At 37.1% G+C, this 18130-nt stretch overlaps 3 protein-coding genes across 7 annotated transcripts; 1 reads left to right on the forward strand and 2 right to left on the reverse strand.

Annotated features, from left to right (window-relative positions):
* Window positions 1–495: 495 nt before the first annotated feature.
* gabpa (GA binding protein transcription factor subunit alpha) lies at window positions 496–6072 on the reverse strand. Of its 4 annotated transcripts, none has more exons than XM_060876305.1 (10): window positions 5930–6072; window positions 4486–4591; window positions 4215–4359; window positions 4055–4139; window positions 3730–3957; window positions 3203–3397; window positions 2993–3046; window positions 2644–2772; window positions 2234–2426; window positions 496–1210 (listed from the first exon to the last, which is right to left on the reverse strand). In XM_060876305.1, the coding sequence occupies exons 2-10, from the start codon at window positions 4560–4562 to the stop codon at window positions 952–954; spliced, it is 1365 nt and encodes a 454-aa protein (XP_060732288.1). In that variant the 5' UTR covers window positions 4563–4591; window positions 5930–6072; the 3' UTR covers window positions 496–951. The 4 variants fall into 4 exon arrangements, with proteins under 4 accessions (XP_060732288.1, XP_060732291.1, XP_060732290.1 ...); XM_060876308.1 differs by lacking the exon at window positions 5930–6072 and adding an exon at window positions 5668–5871; XM_060876307.1 differs by lacking the exon at window positions 5930–6072 and adding an exon at window positions 4750–5636.
* Window positions 6073–7099: 1027 nt separating this feature from the next.
* Window positions 7100–12284, reverse strand: jam2b (junctional adhesion molecule 2b). The gene is made up of 10 exons (XM_060877293.1): window positions 12089–12284; window positions 10545–10610; window positions 10309–10419; window positions 9984–10133; window positions 8593–8780; window positions 8343–8451; window positions 8141–8257; window positions 7973–8000; window positions 7844–7874; window positions 7100–7472 (listed from the first exon to the last, which is right to left on the reverse strand). Exons 1-10 carry the CDS (start codon window positions 12135–12137, stop codon window positions 7434–7436), a joined length of 888 nt encoding a protein of 295 aa, XP_060733276.1. The 5' UTR covers window positions 12138–12284; the 3' UTR covers window positions 7100–7433.
* mettl21cb (methyltransferase 21C, AARS1 lysine b) lies at window positions 8695–18122 on the forward strand. Of its 2 annotated transcripts, none has more exons than XM_060877294.1 (7): window positions 8695–8797; window positions 16001–16148; window positions 16404–16553; window positions 16657–16820; window positions 16918–17035; window positions 17176–17447; window positions 17658–18122. In XM_060877294.1, exons 3-7 carry the CDS (start codon window positions 16454–16456, stop codon window positions 17775–17777), a joined length of 774 nt encoding a protein of 257 aa, XP_060733277.1. In that variant the 5' UTR covers window positions 8695–8797; window positions 16001–16148; window positions 16404–16453; the 3' UTR covers window positions 17778–18122. The 2 variants fall into 2 exon arrangements, with proteins under 2 accessions (XP_060733277.1, XP_060733278.1); XM_060877295.1 differs by having other exon boundaries at window positions 16413–16553.
* The last annotated feature ends 8 nt before the right edge of the window (window positions 18123–18130 follow it).

Raw genomic sequence — 18130 nt, forward strand, 5'->3', positions numbered from 1 at the left:
ATGGGCATGTGTATATTAGAAAGCTTTAAAACTAAAAGGAGGGCAGTAGAAAGGTAGCATAACTGAACATCTGATTTATTTTTTAAATCTCACATTTGCGCTACAGGCATCTCTTTCAAGTTGCACTCCTGTGAACTACATTTCAGACTTGCTCAGATGGTTCAGATGGAAACGGCACTCATTCAATCCTTCCATAGAATAGCACTCTTAAATCAGGTGTTCTGGTTATGCAAGATGAGCTGTGGTCAGTAAGGAGCAGTGAAGTAAGGGAAGACACCACTTTTGTCAGTCTCTCCTTGTCATGTCTTTTTTTTTCCCCCTGTATGTATCTATCAAAATCATAGGCTTAGACTGGGGGAAATGCTTTCTACACTGTATCCCATGAATAAAACGTTTTGAATGTACATAGAACTTTGTAGTCATATCTGAATTTGGATGGGAGTGTGTGTGTGTGCGCTCAAGCAAGGTGTGTGAGCCATTGATCAGACCTAGCTATTCAAAAAGTATCTCTTTATTTCCCCCTGGTGGACAGTTAAAAGTACCTCACCTTGAGGGGAGGAGTCAACCTCAAAATAAAAAAGAAAAACATCATTTAGAAATGGAAAATATCAAAATACACTGCCAGTGTGGCTATCAAAAACATAGAGTATATACACAATGGAAATGCAGCCATTGCTACCCTGCAGTCAGAGAAGAAGCATACACAAACTCAAAGCTCAAATATGATCATTAGTAATTTCATTAATTCTCTCATACACACACACATCTCCAATCATGCTCTCTTATTGGACCTGCTATACTGTCCCTTAACACTCATTCTTATATATATACACACACACACACACATTCATAAAACACACATACGCCCATTCATAAATGCACTTGTCCTGCCCAAAGTCCTTGCCCATGCTTTGCCTTTCTCCACATTATAACTCACATAGCCCCTCCCACTCAGCTGTCCTTCTCCAATGTGGCAGCGGTGGCCAGCGTAACAGTGGTGACTGGATGTCCCGTTGCCAGGGAGACAGTGTTGACAGGTTGCCCAATGCTGTGCAGTTGTACCCGTGCCAGTTTCTTCTGCTCGCACTCTGTCACCAGGCTGTTGAGCTCAGCAGCACTGTAGCCAATCAGAGTTCTCAGGTCACAAACAAATTTGTAGACGAAGCGCTTGCCCTGCACTTTGCTGATCATGTCTCCGTCATAGTAGTATCTGTGGGAGAGATGGATTCAGTCAGGATGTAGTAAGACATTAATAGGCACATTAGAACAGGACAAGCAGAGAGACAGCCATAAAGAGCTTACATCTATAACCTATAAACCTCATGCTGCATAACAACAAATACAGTTTTATATCATTCATACTGCATTTCATAACCTAAATTCACTGCAGCTACTGATTGTTATACAGAGTAAAGGCATTACGGCAGGTATGAAATCAGTACAGAGAAAGATTGGTTGACTACATATCAGCCCATTACATGTATATATACACACAACATATTAATTAACTTAATGAACCTATACAGTAGACTGACCAAGTAATAAAGTAGTGATGCCAAGCATGGCAGATAAAATACATGACAAACAATTGTCACACTCTTACTAAGTTTATACAAAGGTGTGCTTTGAATCAACAGCTGCATGTCTTCAAGGGTTACATATCGTCGCTGTCAGGCGGAATCCTCGTATCTCCAAAACCGTTATTTTTCAGGAAATTAAAAAAACGCCGTACCTTATCTGCAGTGCACAGGGTTTGTTCCGTGTTGCAGTGGATTGTCTTGCACAAAATTCCTGTCCTCAGACGAGCACCAGAACTAGCGGGGGTCAAGATTTTTTTTTCTTTGAGCCCAGTGTTTTGAAGACATTTACCTCAGAAGACGTGTTGATTCGTTGTGACTCTTCTTGAGGAGAAATATGCCGCGAAGCTCTCCCGCGGAGTGAGGAAGAGGTGGACAGTTGAAGTGTCCAATGGAGTTATGAGATTTGCGCTCAAGCTATTTTCAAGACTTTAGATTGGTTAATAAATTGTAAAAATAACAGACCCACGTGGGGACTGACCAATAGCATCGATATGTGAAACAATATGAAATTGACCAAATTTGGACATACAAGGTTTCCGCCCAACAGAGACGATATGTACTGTCACTAATCTGGGGTTGCATAGTCTTGTTTTAACCATGTTGACAGAAAACACTGCCACACTTCCATAATAAAAACAAGGTTTTAAACAAACCTGAGGGCTCTGCTGAGCTTCTCATAGTTCATGGTGGGTTTGTTCTTCCTCTGTCCCCATTTCTGAGCCACCAGCTCCGGCTGGTTGAGTTTAAACTCGCCCTCCTCCCCAACCCAGGAAATGCAATCCCTGGCATCCTTATCAGTCAGCAGCTCCAGCAAGAACTGCCATAACTGAATTTGTCCATTATTACCTGAGAAGCATGGCATAAACAGCCAAAAAGAAAGAGAAAAAAAAAGAGGCAGCCAAATTACATTAATCTTTACATACTGAAAATGCTTTCAGTTAATATAATTTGACCTGTGCTAACAAACATCAACACCAATCCATATTATTATAAAAAAGCAACCCATGAGAGTTGACATCATTTAATTTTGCATTTTTAAATGCAAGGGTTCTCATTGTCTTACCTGTACGGTTTCCAGGGGAACTGCGTTCCTCTCCAGAGATGCGTGGAGCTCGGGGCACTTTGTTATGCTTCTGCACCTTAATGGTTGTAGGTGTGGCCTGTTGTACAGGTGCAGGGATGATCTGCACAGCTGGAGGCGCAGTGAAAAACAAATAGAAATTTAAATGAAAGTCGTCAGGAGAGACCAAGCATTCATTCGTGTGAAAATAAATGAACCAAATAAACATTAACTACCCTAACTATACATATCTATCATACTGCTGCCTTACTGATGGCTGTCAAGTACTGTCAATAGCGAGAAAACAAAACTCAATGTCTCAGCTCAAGTTGATCACAGTAGAGATACCCACGCTGATCAATAGTGACGGTAGCTTCCTGTCCCTGCTCCTGACTTGCCAGAACATCTGCAACAAGAATAAAAAAATACATCAAATCTGAAGAAAAAAAACTTGATATCCATATCTTACACAGAAGATATTATTTACTTAAAATAAAATAAAAATCAATTTTACATAAAAATAGGTACAGTAACACACACATGCATTACATTAGATACTCACATTTGCGCAGGAGCTCCAGGTGGCTCCACAAGATCTCTCCATTGGGCACTCTCTGAAGAAACTCCTCTTGGCTGAAGGCGCACAGTTGCCGACCTGGAATGTGGATGCCTCCCACCTCAATCTCCTCAATGTTGAACTCCTTCATCACCCATACTGCCCAGTGGATCACCTGATCTGCCGTCCATTGTACAGGGTCTGCCAAAGTTATAGGGAGGGCAATAATGTTAGAACACAATATTTGCAACGCAGTAAGTAAGATGATACATACACAATTTATAACAAAAGGTAACAGCATTAAAAAGTTATATACATATAGTAATGGAAAATAAATAATACATTTTACAACACATAAGTAATTATATTAAGTATAAGTATTTCTATTTTGCGCTGCCTTTTTTTAAAACTAATACTTGGTAGTTAGTGAACACAGTGTCCCGTTTACAAGTGAATCAATAAATACATCTAATGTTATTTGTTGGATGGTAAAATCAAACAGTAAAATATGACCTTGTGGGTCTAGCACTCACCATACGGAATACTGAGTCGGACCTGCTCCTTGCGGTAGCCCTCGAGTGCAGCTGCCCATCGAGTAACCTGTTCAGAGGTCTCATCTGCAATAGCAGCTCGCTCCACTGCTATCACTTGACCATCCTCCACCAAATGAGCCTCCTCACCTGTAGCTGCGTCAGGATCTATCACCACTTCCACTGTCTCTACTGGCTTCACTATCTCCAGTATATTCAGCTTCTCCTCACCTACATGATATTTGAATGCAACATTAGATCTTGCAGATACGCCTCTTCTCTTCTTGTAAAGAACACGGGCATGAATGACACAGGTGAATGCACATACCTGGTTTGGTGATGATCTGCACACTGAGCTGTACTGTGCCATCGGTTTTCACACCCTGGTCAAAAAGGCTGTGGTCAGGGTGCAGCTGCAGGAAAGAAATCACGGGTAAGTTCACTTACACTTTCACAAACACTCAAGTGATAAATATATAAAAACCCACATGGATGTCCTGCAGACAAATGTCATATCCATCCAAAGCAATCTGTAGCCTGGGCTCTAGCAACTTCTTCAAGTTACCAACAGGCTCATTGATGTCAATGTCCTGAGTGATGAGATCACTTGCTGTGATGGTGTGCTCCTCAATCCTACAGAAACCATATGCATAAACAGAACACTATCAACACACAGCAAACACTGATTTACAACATTCTGTAAAAGCAATCATGCATCTTTGCGGTCGAAAGCAGGAGTGAGGAAAAAAATGGACTCACCCTTCTTCTAAGCATTCTTGTTTTTCTTGTCCATCAATCTCAATCTCAATCATCTCCTCAGCCTCACTTTTTGACATTCTACCAGTGATGTTCAGCCACCTTCAAACTAAAAACAGGACAACTAAGTTTTTTTTATATATCTAATTTAGAAAATGGTCAAAGATTATAAGAGAAATAAGAAAAAAAACTTTTTAGAATGCATAGACATGTTTAAATTGCCTATTTATTTTTTGATAACATACATGCCAAGCATGCCTTTGTGACCTTGTATTAGAAAGTAGACAGACATGTCCATAATGTTCACTTAAATTCCTCTAAACATGGTGGTTTATTGTGATGCTCCATGAAGGGAGCGGAGAGGAGGAGGCTGCTGACCCGCCGAGGCGCCTCTCTGAAGCCCTGCAACTCGTACGCAAACCCGAGGCTTGGCCAGTGACTAGGCCCTTCACGATTATTTACAATCCAGCTGACACACAATTGCCATAACAAACACTCATAAACGAGCACAAGAGTCTGTTCGGCTGTACTTGTTATTATTCAGTAGCTTAGCACTGTTAGAAAACGACGTTTTGAAGAGCGAGGACGAGCGAGAACAAGCAAACGTAGTTGCCATATTGGAGACGTTTTGAGTTTCAAAATATAAGAGTAAAATTATGTAAACGGGGACTTTTGGAAACTTTTCAAACTTTTAACCGATCGCTTCATATCGCACTTTTGATTCTGGAAAGTTAGAACGGAAATGGAAGAAACGGAAACAAAACAACAGAAGGGCAATGTAAAAGCAGCCGGAAATCCTGGCGAAAAGTGCGCGGCGCTGTCAGACTTCCGAAAACGGGCTGCAGATATGGGACGCGCGAAATGATCCCAATTATACGGAAAGTAAATGTAGTCTGGAGGTCAAGGTAACGATATTTCAGTGTTCTAAAATGCTCGATTAAAACGTACCTGACCTTTGTTTACTTTACTGGTTAGCTTATCAGCACAACAAGCTAATGAGAAACAGACACGCCTGGTAACTCATGCTAGCTACTTATTCAGCAGTATGACAGCGTAAAGCGACAACTTTGCTATTTCACCAGCTGTGATTGCACGTTAAGTAAAACTTATTTTCCGCGTATTTTTATAAACCTTAACACCACAGTTCTGTATTGCACCACACCGAATATCTTACAGCTACCCCACCTGGTATGAAATCACTTAGTGAGTAAATACGTGGGCCGTCAACATCCACCGTTAGCACAGCAGCTAGCTAAATGTTAGCTAGTATGAATGGTAAACTCTCGTGATGCTAACTAGCATTAGCTAATAGTGGAATTTCAACAAAAAGCGGGAAACGCAGCTCAGGCCAGAGATAACAACATAACAGTTCTCATTTAGATGATTAAATTCTACATAAGCGCACGTTTAAACTGAAGAAATATAAATGAGTTGTATTATACTTTACCTCTTTTGGGAATGGTAAGTGTTGTAGCTTTTAGAGTGTTTTTTTTTTCAGGACTTGTGTTGTAAGCTGTAAGCAGCTAGCTTAGTGTGTGCTAACTTCACTAAATGTTCATGCTAGTTTTTGGTGAGCAGTGCGCTGGGGGCGGGGATGTGGAGGAGGCCTGTGTGAGAGCTCACAGCTCAACAACAGGGTTTATTTCAAATAAACCTTGAGCAAACAGCGTTTACTGACTTTACGGGAATTTAGATACATGGTTTGATGTTTGCCACGAATTTACACTCTTTACACGATTTGGAAAGTTTGTTTTCTTTAATCTGTCATGTCTGTGAGGTCCACAAGAACTGTTTATTGTACACTTTTACAATATATACATGTATCATAAAGCATCATTTTTATTTAAGTGGCCAGTATTTAGCTAAAATTAATTAATTTATTTTTTTTTATTTAATGCTGGCCACTTTTCTGTCACTCTGGTTAAAACTACTATGCTCTTATATCTATGAATAAATCATATGTCTGTATTTTTGAGAGTCACAAACAGCTGGAACCAAATTCCTTGTGTGTAAACACACTTGGCCAATAAACCTGATTCTGATCCTGATCATTTAGGAAGAGGTTTTATATAAAAGTAAAAACTATTCACCTCATAAATGCCTCATAAGTTTTAATCATTGTAACATTAGGAAAGTTAGCCAGTTTATTTGTGATTTATACAAGTCAGTTTTTATCGTGTTTAGAAATATGTTTTAGACAGATCATAACTTTCATCCTGGTCACAGGTTTGATCCAGATATCAATGTATAATCACAAGAATCCAAGATGTGTCGTTTAAAAATCATGTTTTTACATCAGGGGTATTTTATAATCTGCTGGAAATTGTGCCTAATGAATAAAATCAGTTAAACATACACTTTTGGTGTGTTTATTCCATATTTTATTTGAAATGGTCATCCATGAACAAATCATTTTGAAACGCTCTTACCAATTCACTTCCTTTTTTCGCAATAGTATAAAACGACAGCATTTTCTCAGACTGTAAAAAACTAAGTATAATATCACTTCCTGCACATGAAATTAAACATACCAGAGGGACTAAATAAACTCTGAGTAGCACATAACCATGATGACTTGTTTACAGTGAAAGAGTTTAAAAAGGTCACGTGTGATTGTGCCTCCTTGGCCTGAAGTGATAAAAACTAACCACTAACTGGCAGATTGCAGATTGTCTGTGCACATTTATAAGGGAAAATTCCATGTATTGTCGATGTCCAAAAGCTGGAGATATTTGGGAATTTAGGGAATCTCAGTTCCAGGTCATAGATGGTGCACATAGATTGTTCCAGTTAGATCAGACAGCAACAAAGTGTACGGTGAGTTTAAGAAGGTTGATCCGTGAATCAGGACAGCTGGTAGTTCATCAGTTTCTTTATCTGTAAACCTAATAAATTGGCTGTCCATTTATAAGCATGCACCAGCTTCCACTATGTACGTCTTGGAGAACCATTTAAATCACAAAGGATTCTGTGTGCTTGTAGTGTTTAGGCTGAGAAGAGAAAGCAAGCTTGATCAGAAATTAGAACATAAGTGAAGTTAGAATAAATCACAAAGACATCTGGGATAGCTAGGGCCATTTAAATCTTTGAAACATATCTTTGTTCAGGAAATATTTTGGAGGTCTCAATTTCCAAATAATCATCAAGGGAAATACAATTAGGGCTGTTTTTAAGCCTTTAACTAAAATCTATTTTTTATTCCTACAGTACTGGGACTAAATTCAGTCCAAGAAATGGAACCATTGATTTTCAAGCTATTTTATAAGTCTTTTAAATCAAAGATCTAAAATAGCTGAGTGCAACATTAATCTGTTGGTTTTGGAAATGTTAAGAATATGCAAACAACACAGATACTACTTACATCTGCTGGAGGGCTGTAGTTCACAGCGTTCCTAAGAAGAAATAAAAAGTATTATAATAATAATAATTATTATTATTATTGTTGTTGTTAATTATTATTATTCATTATTACTTCTACTGAGAGTATTACCTTTTATATTTTCCTCTTTTCCTTTCCTCTGTTAAAAATTGCCAGAATACATAGTGGTTAAAACAGATCACAAAGTAAAGACATACAGCAAAGTATGAAATTATATTTTTAAAAATTCAATTGTGGTGGTGTTTTTTTACTGTAATATGAATTTGACAGAAGACTCACTAAAGTAGCAGCAACAGTAGCCTCGCTGGCAGCATAGACATACAGCCAGAGAGGAAGAGAGCAATAAGAGAGCTGCACATACTCCAACTGCTATCACTAATGTCATATTCAGTTCGACTGAAACACACACAGTCACAGCATATGGCATTACTGGAAAACATGAACACTCATGCTGAGCTCCATGAATCATTTTCTAACTTACACTCAGTAATGTTCATATGTTGACCCATGCAGCTCTTTGGTGGCCCAATATTGTTAAAGGCCTCACAGCGGTATTGTCCTGCATCAGATTTTGACAAGCTTTTAAATTTCTGTTAAAACAATTAAAGAGAATAGAAAGCTGTTGTTAAGACTGAGATTAGTTATTTGTCAAGTCATCAGAAAATATACAACTAATACATCACATTTATACTACAAACATTAAACTGCTGTGGTTAGATTTTAGAAAGTACCAGGGTGCCTGTTTTGTTGTCTACACTGTAGTTAATGTCTGGGACATGGGCTTTGCTCAGGAGCCTGTTGTCCTTGTACCAGCTGTAAGTGACAGGGGGGACAGTCAGCTTGTCCTCACAGTGCAGTTCAACCTCAGAGCCGCGTACTGCAATCTCAGGCACGTGGCATGACGGAGCATGAAGAGGAACTGATCATGGGATACAAGTAAGATTAGTCATTTTTTACAAACGTCACTGAATATAACAGACAGTAAAAACTAAACCAGTTATTACAACAATATCAGATAAAGCATTACAACATTTTCAGGAGAAAAAATAAACCAAACAAAGTATTCAGACCGCCTTCAATTTTATAAATTTTATTTTGCAGCCCGATAGTACTTGTTTAAATGAATATTTTTCTCATCAATCTACACGCAGTACCACATAAATGAGAAAGTGAAAACAGAATGCTGAAAGTCTTTTCAAATGTATGAAAAAGGAAAAACTTGAAATGTAGGTGCCTTCCATTTCTCTTGATCATTGCTGTGATGTTTCTACACCTGTATTGCGGTCCACCTCTGATTTAGAAAGGCACACATTTCTCTATCGAAGGCCTCACTTCTGTTAGAGCAAAAAACAAAACAAATTGGGTCACTGAGGTCCTGCCTGAATAGCTCGGAAAGAAAGATTTTCCTCAGTGCAAAATATATAAAAGCCTGTTTGTAGTTTGCAAAAAAAACACCTGAAGGACTCAGAGGAGCAAGATTCTCTGGTCTGATGAAACCAAGATTTATCTGTTTGACCTCAATTCTAAGCATTATGTCTGGAGGAAACCAGGTACTGCTCATCACCTGCCCAATACAATCCCAACAGTGAAGCATGGTGAAGGCAGCATCATGCTGTGGGGTGACCGGGCCTGGTAGACTGGTCATGGTTATGGGAAAGCTGAAATTTATTCAATTTTTTCTTAAACAATAAATTTTAAAATTAAAATTTCAGACATTTCTAGTTATGTTTTCAATTTTTCATTACGGATACTGAGTGTAAATTATTGAGGGGAAAAAATAATTTTAACGATTGTAGTAACATAAGAAAACTGAAAAAAGTCTCTATAAACCTAGAGAAACTGGACATTTTTAAACATAGGTGGACCCATGTAATTATGTAACTTGATGAACTGAAAATGAACCGATTAGTTTGGAATATAGACCCAATCCCTCTGTAATACAGTTTATTGGACCATCTCAACATATCTTTTGTGTTATCTTTCTATTTCCTTTCCTTTCATTTCCTCTCCCCTGTCCTGCATGTGATTGGGCCATTTCCACTGTCAATGAAATGTTTAGTTCATTGCTTACAATAATTGAATATAATGTATACAAATAAAGTTATAAAAAGAATAAGCCCACCAAGCACATTGAGGGAAACTGTGACCTCCCCAAGGCGGATCTGGTCTTGGCGTGCAGTAACTTCACAGTGATAGATCCCGGAGTCTTTCTGATTAACACCATGCAGGGTCACTGTCGCTCCATCGATCGATGCTCTGCCTCTAAACAAGCCTGATGGAGGTGTTCAGACAGTCAGTGCCATCGAAACATAACACCACAGTTTATAAGGTTATAAAAGATGATAAGGAAAACTCAGGATAAGATAATTATCTGTTTATTATACAATCTTGTTCTTAATAAAGTTTTTGTTAAAAGACAAAACAACAACCACATGTTCAAAACTTGCCTGTAAATTCACCATCAAAATAAACATAAGACACATTGTGGCCTTTCTTTTTCCATTCAATCCTTGGGTTGGTCTCTTTTTCCGTCTGGAACTTACAGGACAGAACAGCATCTATTTTCATCATAAGAAATAATGTGACATTAGCGCTTAGACTATACAAGGCCTAATGTGTTTGAAACACTGAGCCATCTCTACAGACTACAGCCAATGCTGCTCATCAAAACAAGCTTACTTACTAGTATTTTCATAAACCTTCATTTTGGGGTTGCTGGTTGTCACAATTACTGAAATTAAGCCATGAACTGTGTGAGGGAAAAGAGGAATGCATAATCACTCAAAAATATTTTTTGCACTGCACAGAATTATCATTTTAATGCAAGAAAGAGGAGGAAGGACAATTCAACAGAAATGTATAGGTTTATCCTTCCCTGCTACTTAATTGTTGCTAACCGCTAAGTTGGGTCACTAGCTAGTTATTTAAGATAGGGCAGAATGAACAGAACATAGACAGACACCTCATGACTACCCCATCTCATCAGATTTGATCGTGTTGTTATAGCTACTGTTCCTGACCCTAAAATGTAGGACAGTACACTTATCAATAATGGGAGAAAGTACTATTTTTATCAATGCATGCTATTTTTATCAATTCATCAATGCAATCAATGACATTAGCCTAACTCACACAAAATACAACTTCACATACTTTCCCATGCTTGTTTGGTCTGTGCCAGGAACAGGGATGCACTGGAATGTATGTGTGTCTGATGGATGAATTGGGACAGTGGTAGGAGGACTGCAAAAGCCTGACTAGATAACCCCTGTCCTCTCTCTTTTTCATTTTTATCAGGGTTATAACCCTGTCCATAATCTCAAAGTATGTAAACACTAAAACATCTGTGACAGAAACAAATAGTGGAACAATAAAGTCATTAAAAAAAAAAATAAGGCCGGACTGTAAATAGGGCCTCTTTTACATAATATTCAGTATGTAACTCAAACCTGTAGTGAAGTGAAATGAAGTGAAGTGAAGTGAAGTGAAGTGAAGTGAAGCTGAATCTAAAATGTCTCAATTCACATCTCATGTTTAAAATAAATAAATAAATAAATTTGTAGATACATTATCTATACAGTCAGACAAGGGGCAGTAAACAGTAAACGTGCTTACAATTCAACACAGTAAGAGTTGGCTGGCATAACATTGATAAGAAATCTGGAGGGCCTGTGTGATGTAGTCTGATCAGACTACACTAGCATTATTCCTAAACCGTTCCAGTCCTCTCATACAGAAGATTCTGTAGTATTGGCCAAAGCTGTAGGAAGAAGCCTAAAAGTACTTATTCTAATACAAAGAACACTAGACAGAAAAACACTAAAAAATGGACAAAATGGAAAAAATATCCAAGAGAACAAAACATGTCCAAACGTTCAGTGCATCAACCTGTCAAAATTTCTAACTATAATTCCAACTGTTTACAGAGTTAATAGTTTAAGTTAATGCGTTATGTTGTGACATAGATCACAGTTATGTCCCAGATTATTGATTAGCTTAGGTTTAAGCTTAAGGTTCAATCTGGTTTATTTGTTTATGTGACATCAGAAAAAAATGTCTAATGATCTGAGTTACATTGGTTCAAACTGAGACACTCACCTTCATTCTTGTAAATATCGCGTTAGGATACTAGAGCTACTTTTGTCACGGCTACTATTGGCTTTTGAATGACTTCTAATTCGCTCTTTTATACGTGTGAACGCGTCCATGAAACGAAATTATACTTACTCAGCATCAAGGCCAGAAAGGTGAATAAAAGCACTCGCGTCGGTGTCATCTTTAAACCATCTGATTCTCAAAAACTGCCCAAAAATTAAGTCAATAGCTAAGCGTTTTCTGGATCGTGGACAAAAAACTGATGGTCGATTCGCGAAAGAACCGAATCATTTGAAACGACTCTTTAAGAAAGTTCATTCCCATCTCGAGTGGAGTAACCTGTGAGTTTTAATTCTCATGTATGCCAATTTTTAATTCTCATGTATGCAAAGTTATAAACAGATGAGTTATAAACAGATGACATGTATAAACAGAGATATACAAATGAAAAAGATATGAGATATGTCCTCATGATGTTCATGTATCATAAAATAAAGACGTTTTTACGTTCAAATGCAACCTTTGTTGGTTTCCATCAACAATCCTTGTACATGTTCGTTTTATTGACTGTACTATGTGATAATATATCACTTACAGATAAAGTACGACTAGAATGTGATGACAGGCCTCTAAAATTAATATTGCACAATAAAGTTTGCTGTTTTTTTACTCGTCCAACAGCAAACACTAAACAGGTAAAAACACAGCAGGTCTTATCAAAGTGCATTAAGGTCCAGTATTTTAAAAATATATAAGAGTTTTGTTGTCATTTATATTGATATCATGGTAATGACATGCAATCCATAACACACACCAAGATTGTTCTTTACTTTTTATGCACAAATAGTATATAATATATTCACATTGAAGCAGGTTAATGTCTCCCTGTAAATGTTTTGCCTTTACAAGATGCAGAATAAAGCATTAACTATCACCATCATTAATCTTACATTCAGCTTACAGATAAGCATCAAAATTCAGAAGGGTTTAACTGCAATAATTAGTTCCTAATAATCTCATATATAAACAACATTTTTTTATCTATATACATAACAGGTTATTGACATTATATTCATTTCATACAAACTTGTCATTATTTTGTCTCTTTTTATCCATTTTATTTTATTTTCTGTCTTCATGAGAATACATGTACAATAATGATGCCCACTACATCAATTTACCAATTCACATTAATAACTAATAAAGGGTTATTAAGATGGTTATACACCCACGGGCAACATTCTGAATACCATCAAATAAAAAGAATAAAGAATAAACCATAAGAATATACCAAGCAATGTACTGAGTCAATGATACTTCTTGCAACATACATAAATACTAACAAATACTGTAATTTCTTTCCAAATCTTATTAAAAGTGCTTAATTTGTCCCTCAATGGTCCCTCAAATCTTATTCCTTTTAAAATCTATACTAGATTTAGAATAATGTAATATCTTTAACTGAATATGCATATATGTATGCAGATTTTTTAATTTTTAAATCCATTTCTTTTTTCTAATTGTTTCATTTTTTCTTTATTAATTTCCATCATTTTCAGATGCAAAATATAAAAGTATGATACTTTGATAAAAGTAAAGATTGAGTATTGGTGGAATCAAAAACTCAGGTTTCGAAATATACAAAAGAAGAGAGATTTTGTGGTCGGTTACCTACCTACCTAATGCATACTGTAGGTTTTGTTTATCAGTCATGGAATCATTTGAGAGTTGTGTGGTGTAGGTGCCTTCTACATTACGTAATTATAGAAGTCAACTGGGAAAGATGAGGCATTACACAAATCCCTGTATCTACTTTTCAGGCCTGATGAAAGGAGATAAATAACTCTTGTGCCCACAGTGGTAAATGCCAAAGCTTTGGTTAATGTGTCCAAGAGGCTTTAGAACAAGCAAGGGTTCTATGCCAGTACAATTGAACACCTGGCATTTTTATTTTCCATCCCCTCACTCTGTCCAGACGTCCTGTTTCTATATGCCATCTGCAGGATAATTAGACAGCCAACTGGTCCACACAGAGCATTTGTTTCTGAGACCAGAGCGGTCTTCTATATTAATTATCATGAATTAGACCATGGATCACCACTGTTCACTAAAACACATCCCGTTCTATTATCAGTATCACAGATGAAGCTGATATGCTGTGGGGAGTTGTTTTAATTTGTTTTGTTTTGTGTGTGTGTGTGTGTGTGTGTGTGTGTGTGTGTGTGTGTGTGTGTGTGTGTTGCAAGTGTTGATTTAGTTGGTGGATTCTTTGAAGCCAAGGCTTTTAAGTAACCGCAGTCCTATCAAAATATTACAAGAGGCTTATCACCACCTGCTATCAATTTAATATTACACGTGTATAAATGAAGCCACAACAAAATACTACAGCAGCTGGTTATGATGTTATGTATATTAAAATGTACAGCAATGTTGAACCAATAGATAATCTTGTAATTTCAACAAGAAATTAATACATGATGACTTTGAATTTCTTTTTTCTCAAACACAGTATACAAATGATGTATATACAATCGTGTATTCAAAATATCTCCTATTTTTTCTCAAAAAGAAATACAGACTTGAATAAAAATTAATTCCGCATCTTTATTTGACCTTAGAACCCAAAGACTATTGCTCAATAAACTACACGCTAAGACAAAATTATTCTTGCCATTTGTATCCAGGAAATAATATTAAGTTTGAGTTAATGTGTAACTCCCATACCAGCATTTATAATACAGTATATGTATATATTCTGCGATGGGCCGGCCTTGATGCCCGATGACGCCTAAGATAGGCACAGGCTCCCCGTGACCCGAGGTAGTTCGGATAAGTTCGGATTAATAAACTATTAGCAACACAAGACTAAAAGTATAATAAAAATGACCCAAGAGAAGTAAATGCTTTGTCAAATTTAAAGTGTCATGAACTAAAAAAAAAATAAATAATTGTAAAAATTCTAACCCAAAAGCTGTACTTAAATACAAAACCTGCTTTAAGAAGTTGAACCAGGAAAGGAAGATTAACTCAGCTGGATATCAGTCAAATACCATATTTATTTGTCAGTCTTTTGTGATAAGAAGAAAATACAGTGTATACATAAATTATTATAAGAAATAGATTAAAAGAGAAAATGCAATAAAAATGTCAGAGTATGAGCAAACAATGGTACCTAATATATTTTTTCTTTTTTAACTATTTTTTTTCTTTTGTATTCAGATGTCATGTTGCAGTGTGAGGTGTATACACACAATATAAAACCTAGGACCTATACATAACTATAGCTGGAGAGTGAGGAATTAATCTGGATCAACACACAAACCAAACACAGATTAAAGCAGCTCAGACAGCTGCCCATTGCTCTGTCCTAACTGACTGCATTTGTATCCATACTGGGTCATTACACTGGCCTTGTACAGAGCTCAGATTAGTTGTTGAGCACCCAGGACCGATCATTTTCCAACTGATTGTCCAGCAGCTCAGTTTTGTTTATTGTTGGCTGATGCTGTTAGGAGGTAAACTTGACCTATCAGTCTGTTCGACATTATATAAAGTATAATGAATAATAAAGCCTATTTTCATCTTTATTTTTCAGTTATTTACATTGCATAATCTGTAACCATATTGCAGAAGTATTGACATGCGAATTTTAAGAGCTATTAAGAATGGCGTTGGAAACATAGCTGAAGTATACAGGTGTCAGAAGCACTTCCCTGAGCTGAAACAGAGTTTTTCATAAACTATCTTACTTCAGCTTTATTCAAAGTTGTCATGGGTTGTAGTAAAGAGCAGAACGTCTTTTTATTAGCTTGTGTGTGTGCATACGAAGGAATATGAGGCATTACAGAAGCCCCATTAAAAAATAACTACAAATAGCTAAGCAAAATGTAAATCCCTGACTGTTATTAACTATGTAAGTACAACCAGGTATGGTTTCTTTTTTTGTACAAAAAGAAGGATCAGTGAACCAAAATTAGAGCTTTACCCAGGGGAGCTGTAGCTGTGGACTGCCCTGTTTACCTCTTCATTTTTTTGGATATGTAGAGCCTCTTAAAATTAGCTCAGTGATTCCATGGGTGAAACACGAGAGATACTGCAGCTTTATAAACTCAGCAATGCCCAGATGTTGGCAACAGAAGAGAAGACCAACCATTTTAACTGGACTGTGGGAGCTGACAGAAACAACTAAAAAGTAAGTGATGAGTTTTCACAGTGCTATAACATGGAACAGGGATTATGGGTGTAATACATTTCAGTGAGAATGGAGGCTGTTTTTTCACAGAATATGTTAGTTATATTATAATAATATTGTGAAATTTTTAAATTACTATGTCATTAATGCTATCTATATATTTGATTCTGTATTGTTAATAGATGATGGAAATATGGATGCTCTGCACATAAGCTGCACAAAAACAAACATGAATTATGTGTTTATTACTAACAGTTTTTGCAGCGTGTCCTTGAGTGAAGGTGATACCTGAAGTGGACTCTATAATGGAAACGGGTGGAAGACAAACCTGTGCAAGTGTGCAAAAGAACAGACGCTTTAAGCACACAGATCACATCAAACCTCAGTCAAACATCACACAAGAGAGCAAGTGGAAATCATTTACAATCATTTTCTTCGATTTAATGAAAGCTTTTGGGTTTATTTTATGTTGTGATGCTTGTGTGTTGATATAATACTTTTGTCACAGAGGATTCTGATATCAAAGTAATGGCTGGAGAGATACTTGAGACACACGAATCCTGGGAGCCAAGCATCCGCTACTCACTGCGAATAGAAAGGTTTTGCTTTGTTGGCCACAAGATCAGCATCCGTGAATCGTTTGACTCATACGGTGCCCTCATCTGGCCTGGGGTGAGAGCTGACACCAAACAAACATAGGCCTAATGTGAGAGACTGAAGAGTTTAGTGTTTCTTAATATGATGAGAATTGGTTACGATGTGTGTTTAGGCAGTGGCTCTCTCCAGCTACCTGGAAGCAAATCATAAGCATGTCAGTCTGCTAGATAAGGCAGTGCTGGAGCTAGGAGCAGGAACGGGACTGGTGTCCATTGTGGCATGTTTAATGGGTAAGTGAGGTAAAGATCCACCAAAGAAAATATATTAGGCAGAATTGAATATTTACCGTGAATATTTTTTTTTTTTTACTTTTACTCATATAATAGAACAAACTTCTCATTAGAACTTTTCTGAGCTGTGTTGTTTTTAGGTGCATGGGTGACAGCCACAGATCTGCCCGACATTGTGGAAAACCTGAGCTTCAATCTCTCACACAACACAAGGGGGCGCTGCAGTTACACACCTCAGGTGGCCCAGCTGACCTGGGGGAAAGACCTGGACCTTAATTTTCCCAGTACTATCTATAACTATGACTACATACTATGTGCAGATGTTGTCTATCCTCACAACTGTCTGGATGAGCTGCTACTCACCATGAAACACTTCTGCAAACGGGGAACAACGCTGCTCTGGGCCAACAAGGTATGTGCCAGATGATATAAAAGAGAAAAATTTGTACAACTCAACACTAATTCTAAATACCAAATGATATATGATCAAATATACAAATGTAAAAAAAATTTTTACACAAGCAGGAAGCCCAGGTTCCTTCATCTGAGTGGTGTTCTTCAGCATCATACCACCAACCTGTTAATTATTTTGCTCATCAGAAGCTTGTCTGATTTTGAACAGATTCGCTTCTCTTCAGACCTGGATTTTATTGATCGTTTCAAGAAGGCTTTCGATACCACACTGCTAGTGGAGCTTCCAGATGAGATGGTGCGAATCTACCAGGCCACAGTACAAGATTGACTATAGGAGGGCACGGAGCCAAATACAGCAACTGAAATACAAAAACTAGATTAAAAGGAAAAGCTTTCTTTTACACTTGCAATTTTAAAATGTGAAAGTTGAAAATTAACTGAGAATCTGTGGCAAGATATTCTTGAAATCAAACATTCTATATCTCAATTCTATTACTAAAAGATTCTAGGGTGGCACCATATGATTAACTGTGAGCTTTTACATGTAACATTGTAATTATTAATGAAAAATTAATACTTCTGTGCATAAGACAGTTTGAAATTAAACAAAATGTTCTGTATTCTTAATAAAAAAACATAAAAAAAATAAAATGCATTGTTGATAAATATTAATGCAATAGT

The sequence above is a fragment of the Tachysurus vachellii genome, chromosome 8 (genome assembly GCF_030014155.1).
Source record: "Tachysurus vachellii isolate PV-2020 chromosome 8, HZAU_Pvac_v1, whole genome shotgun sequence".
Lineage (NCBI taxonomy): Eukaryota > Metazoa > Chordata > Actinopteri > Siluriformes > Bagridae > Tachysurus > Tachysurus vachellii.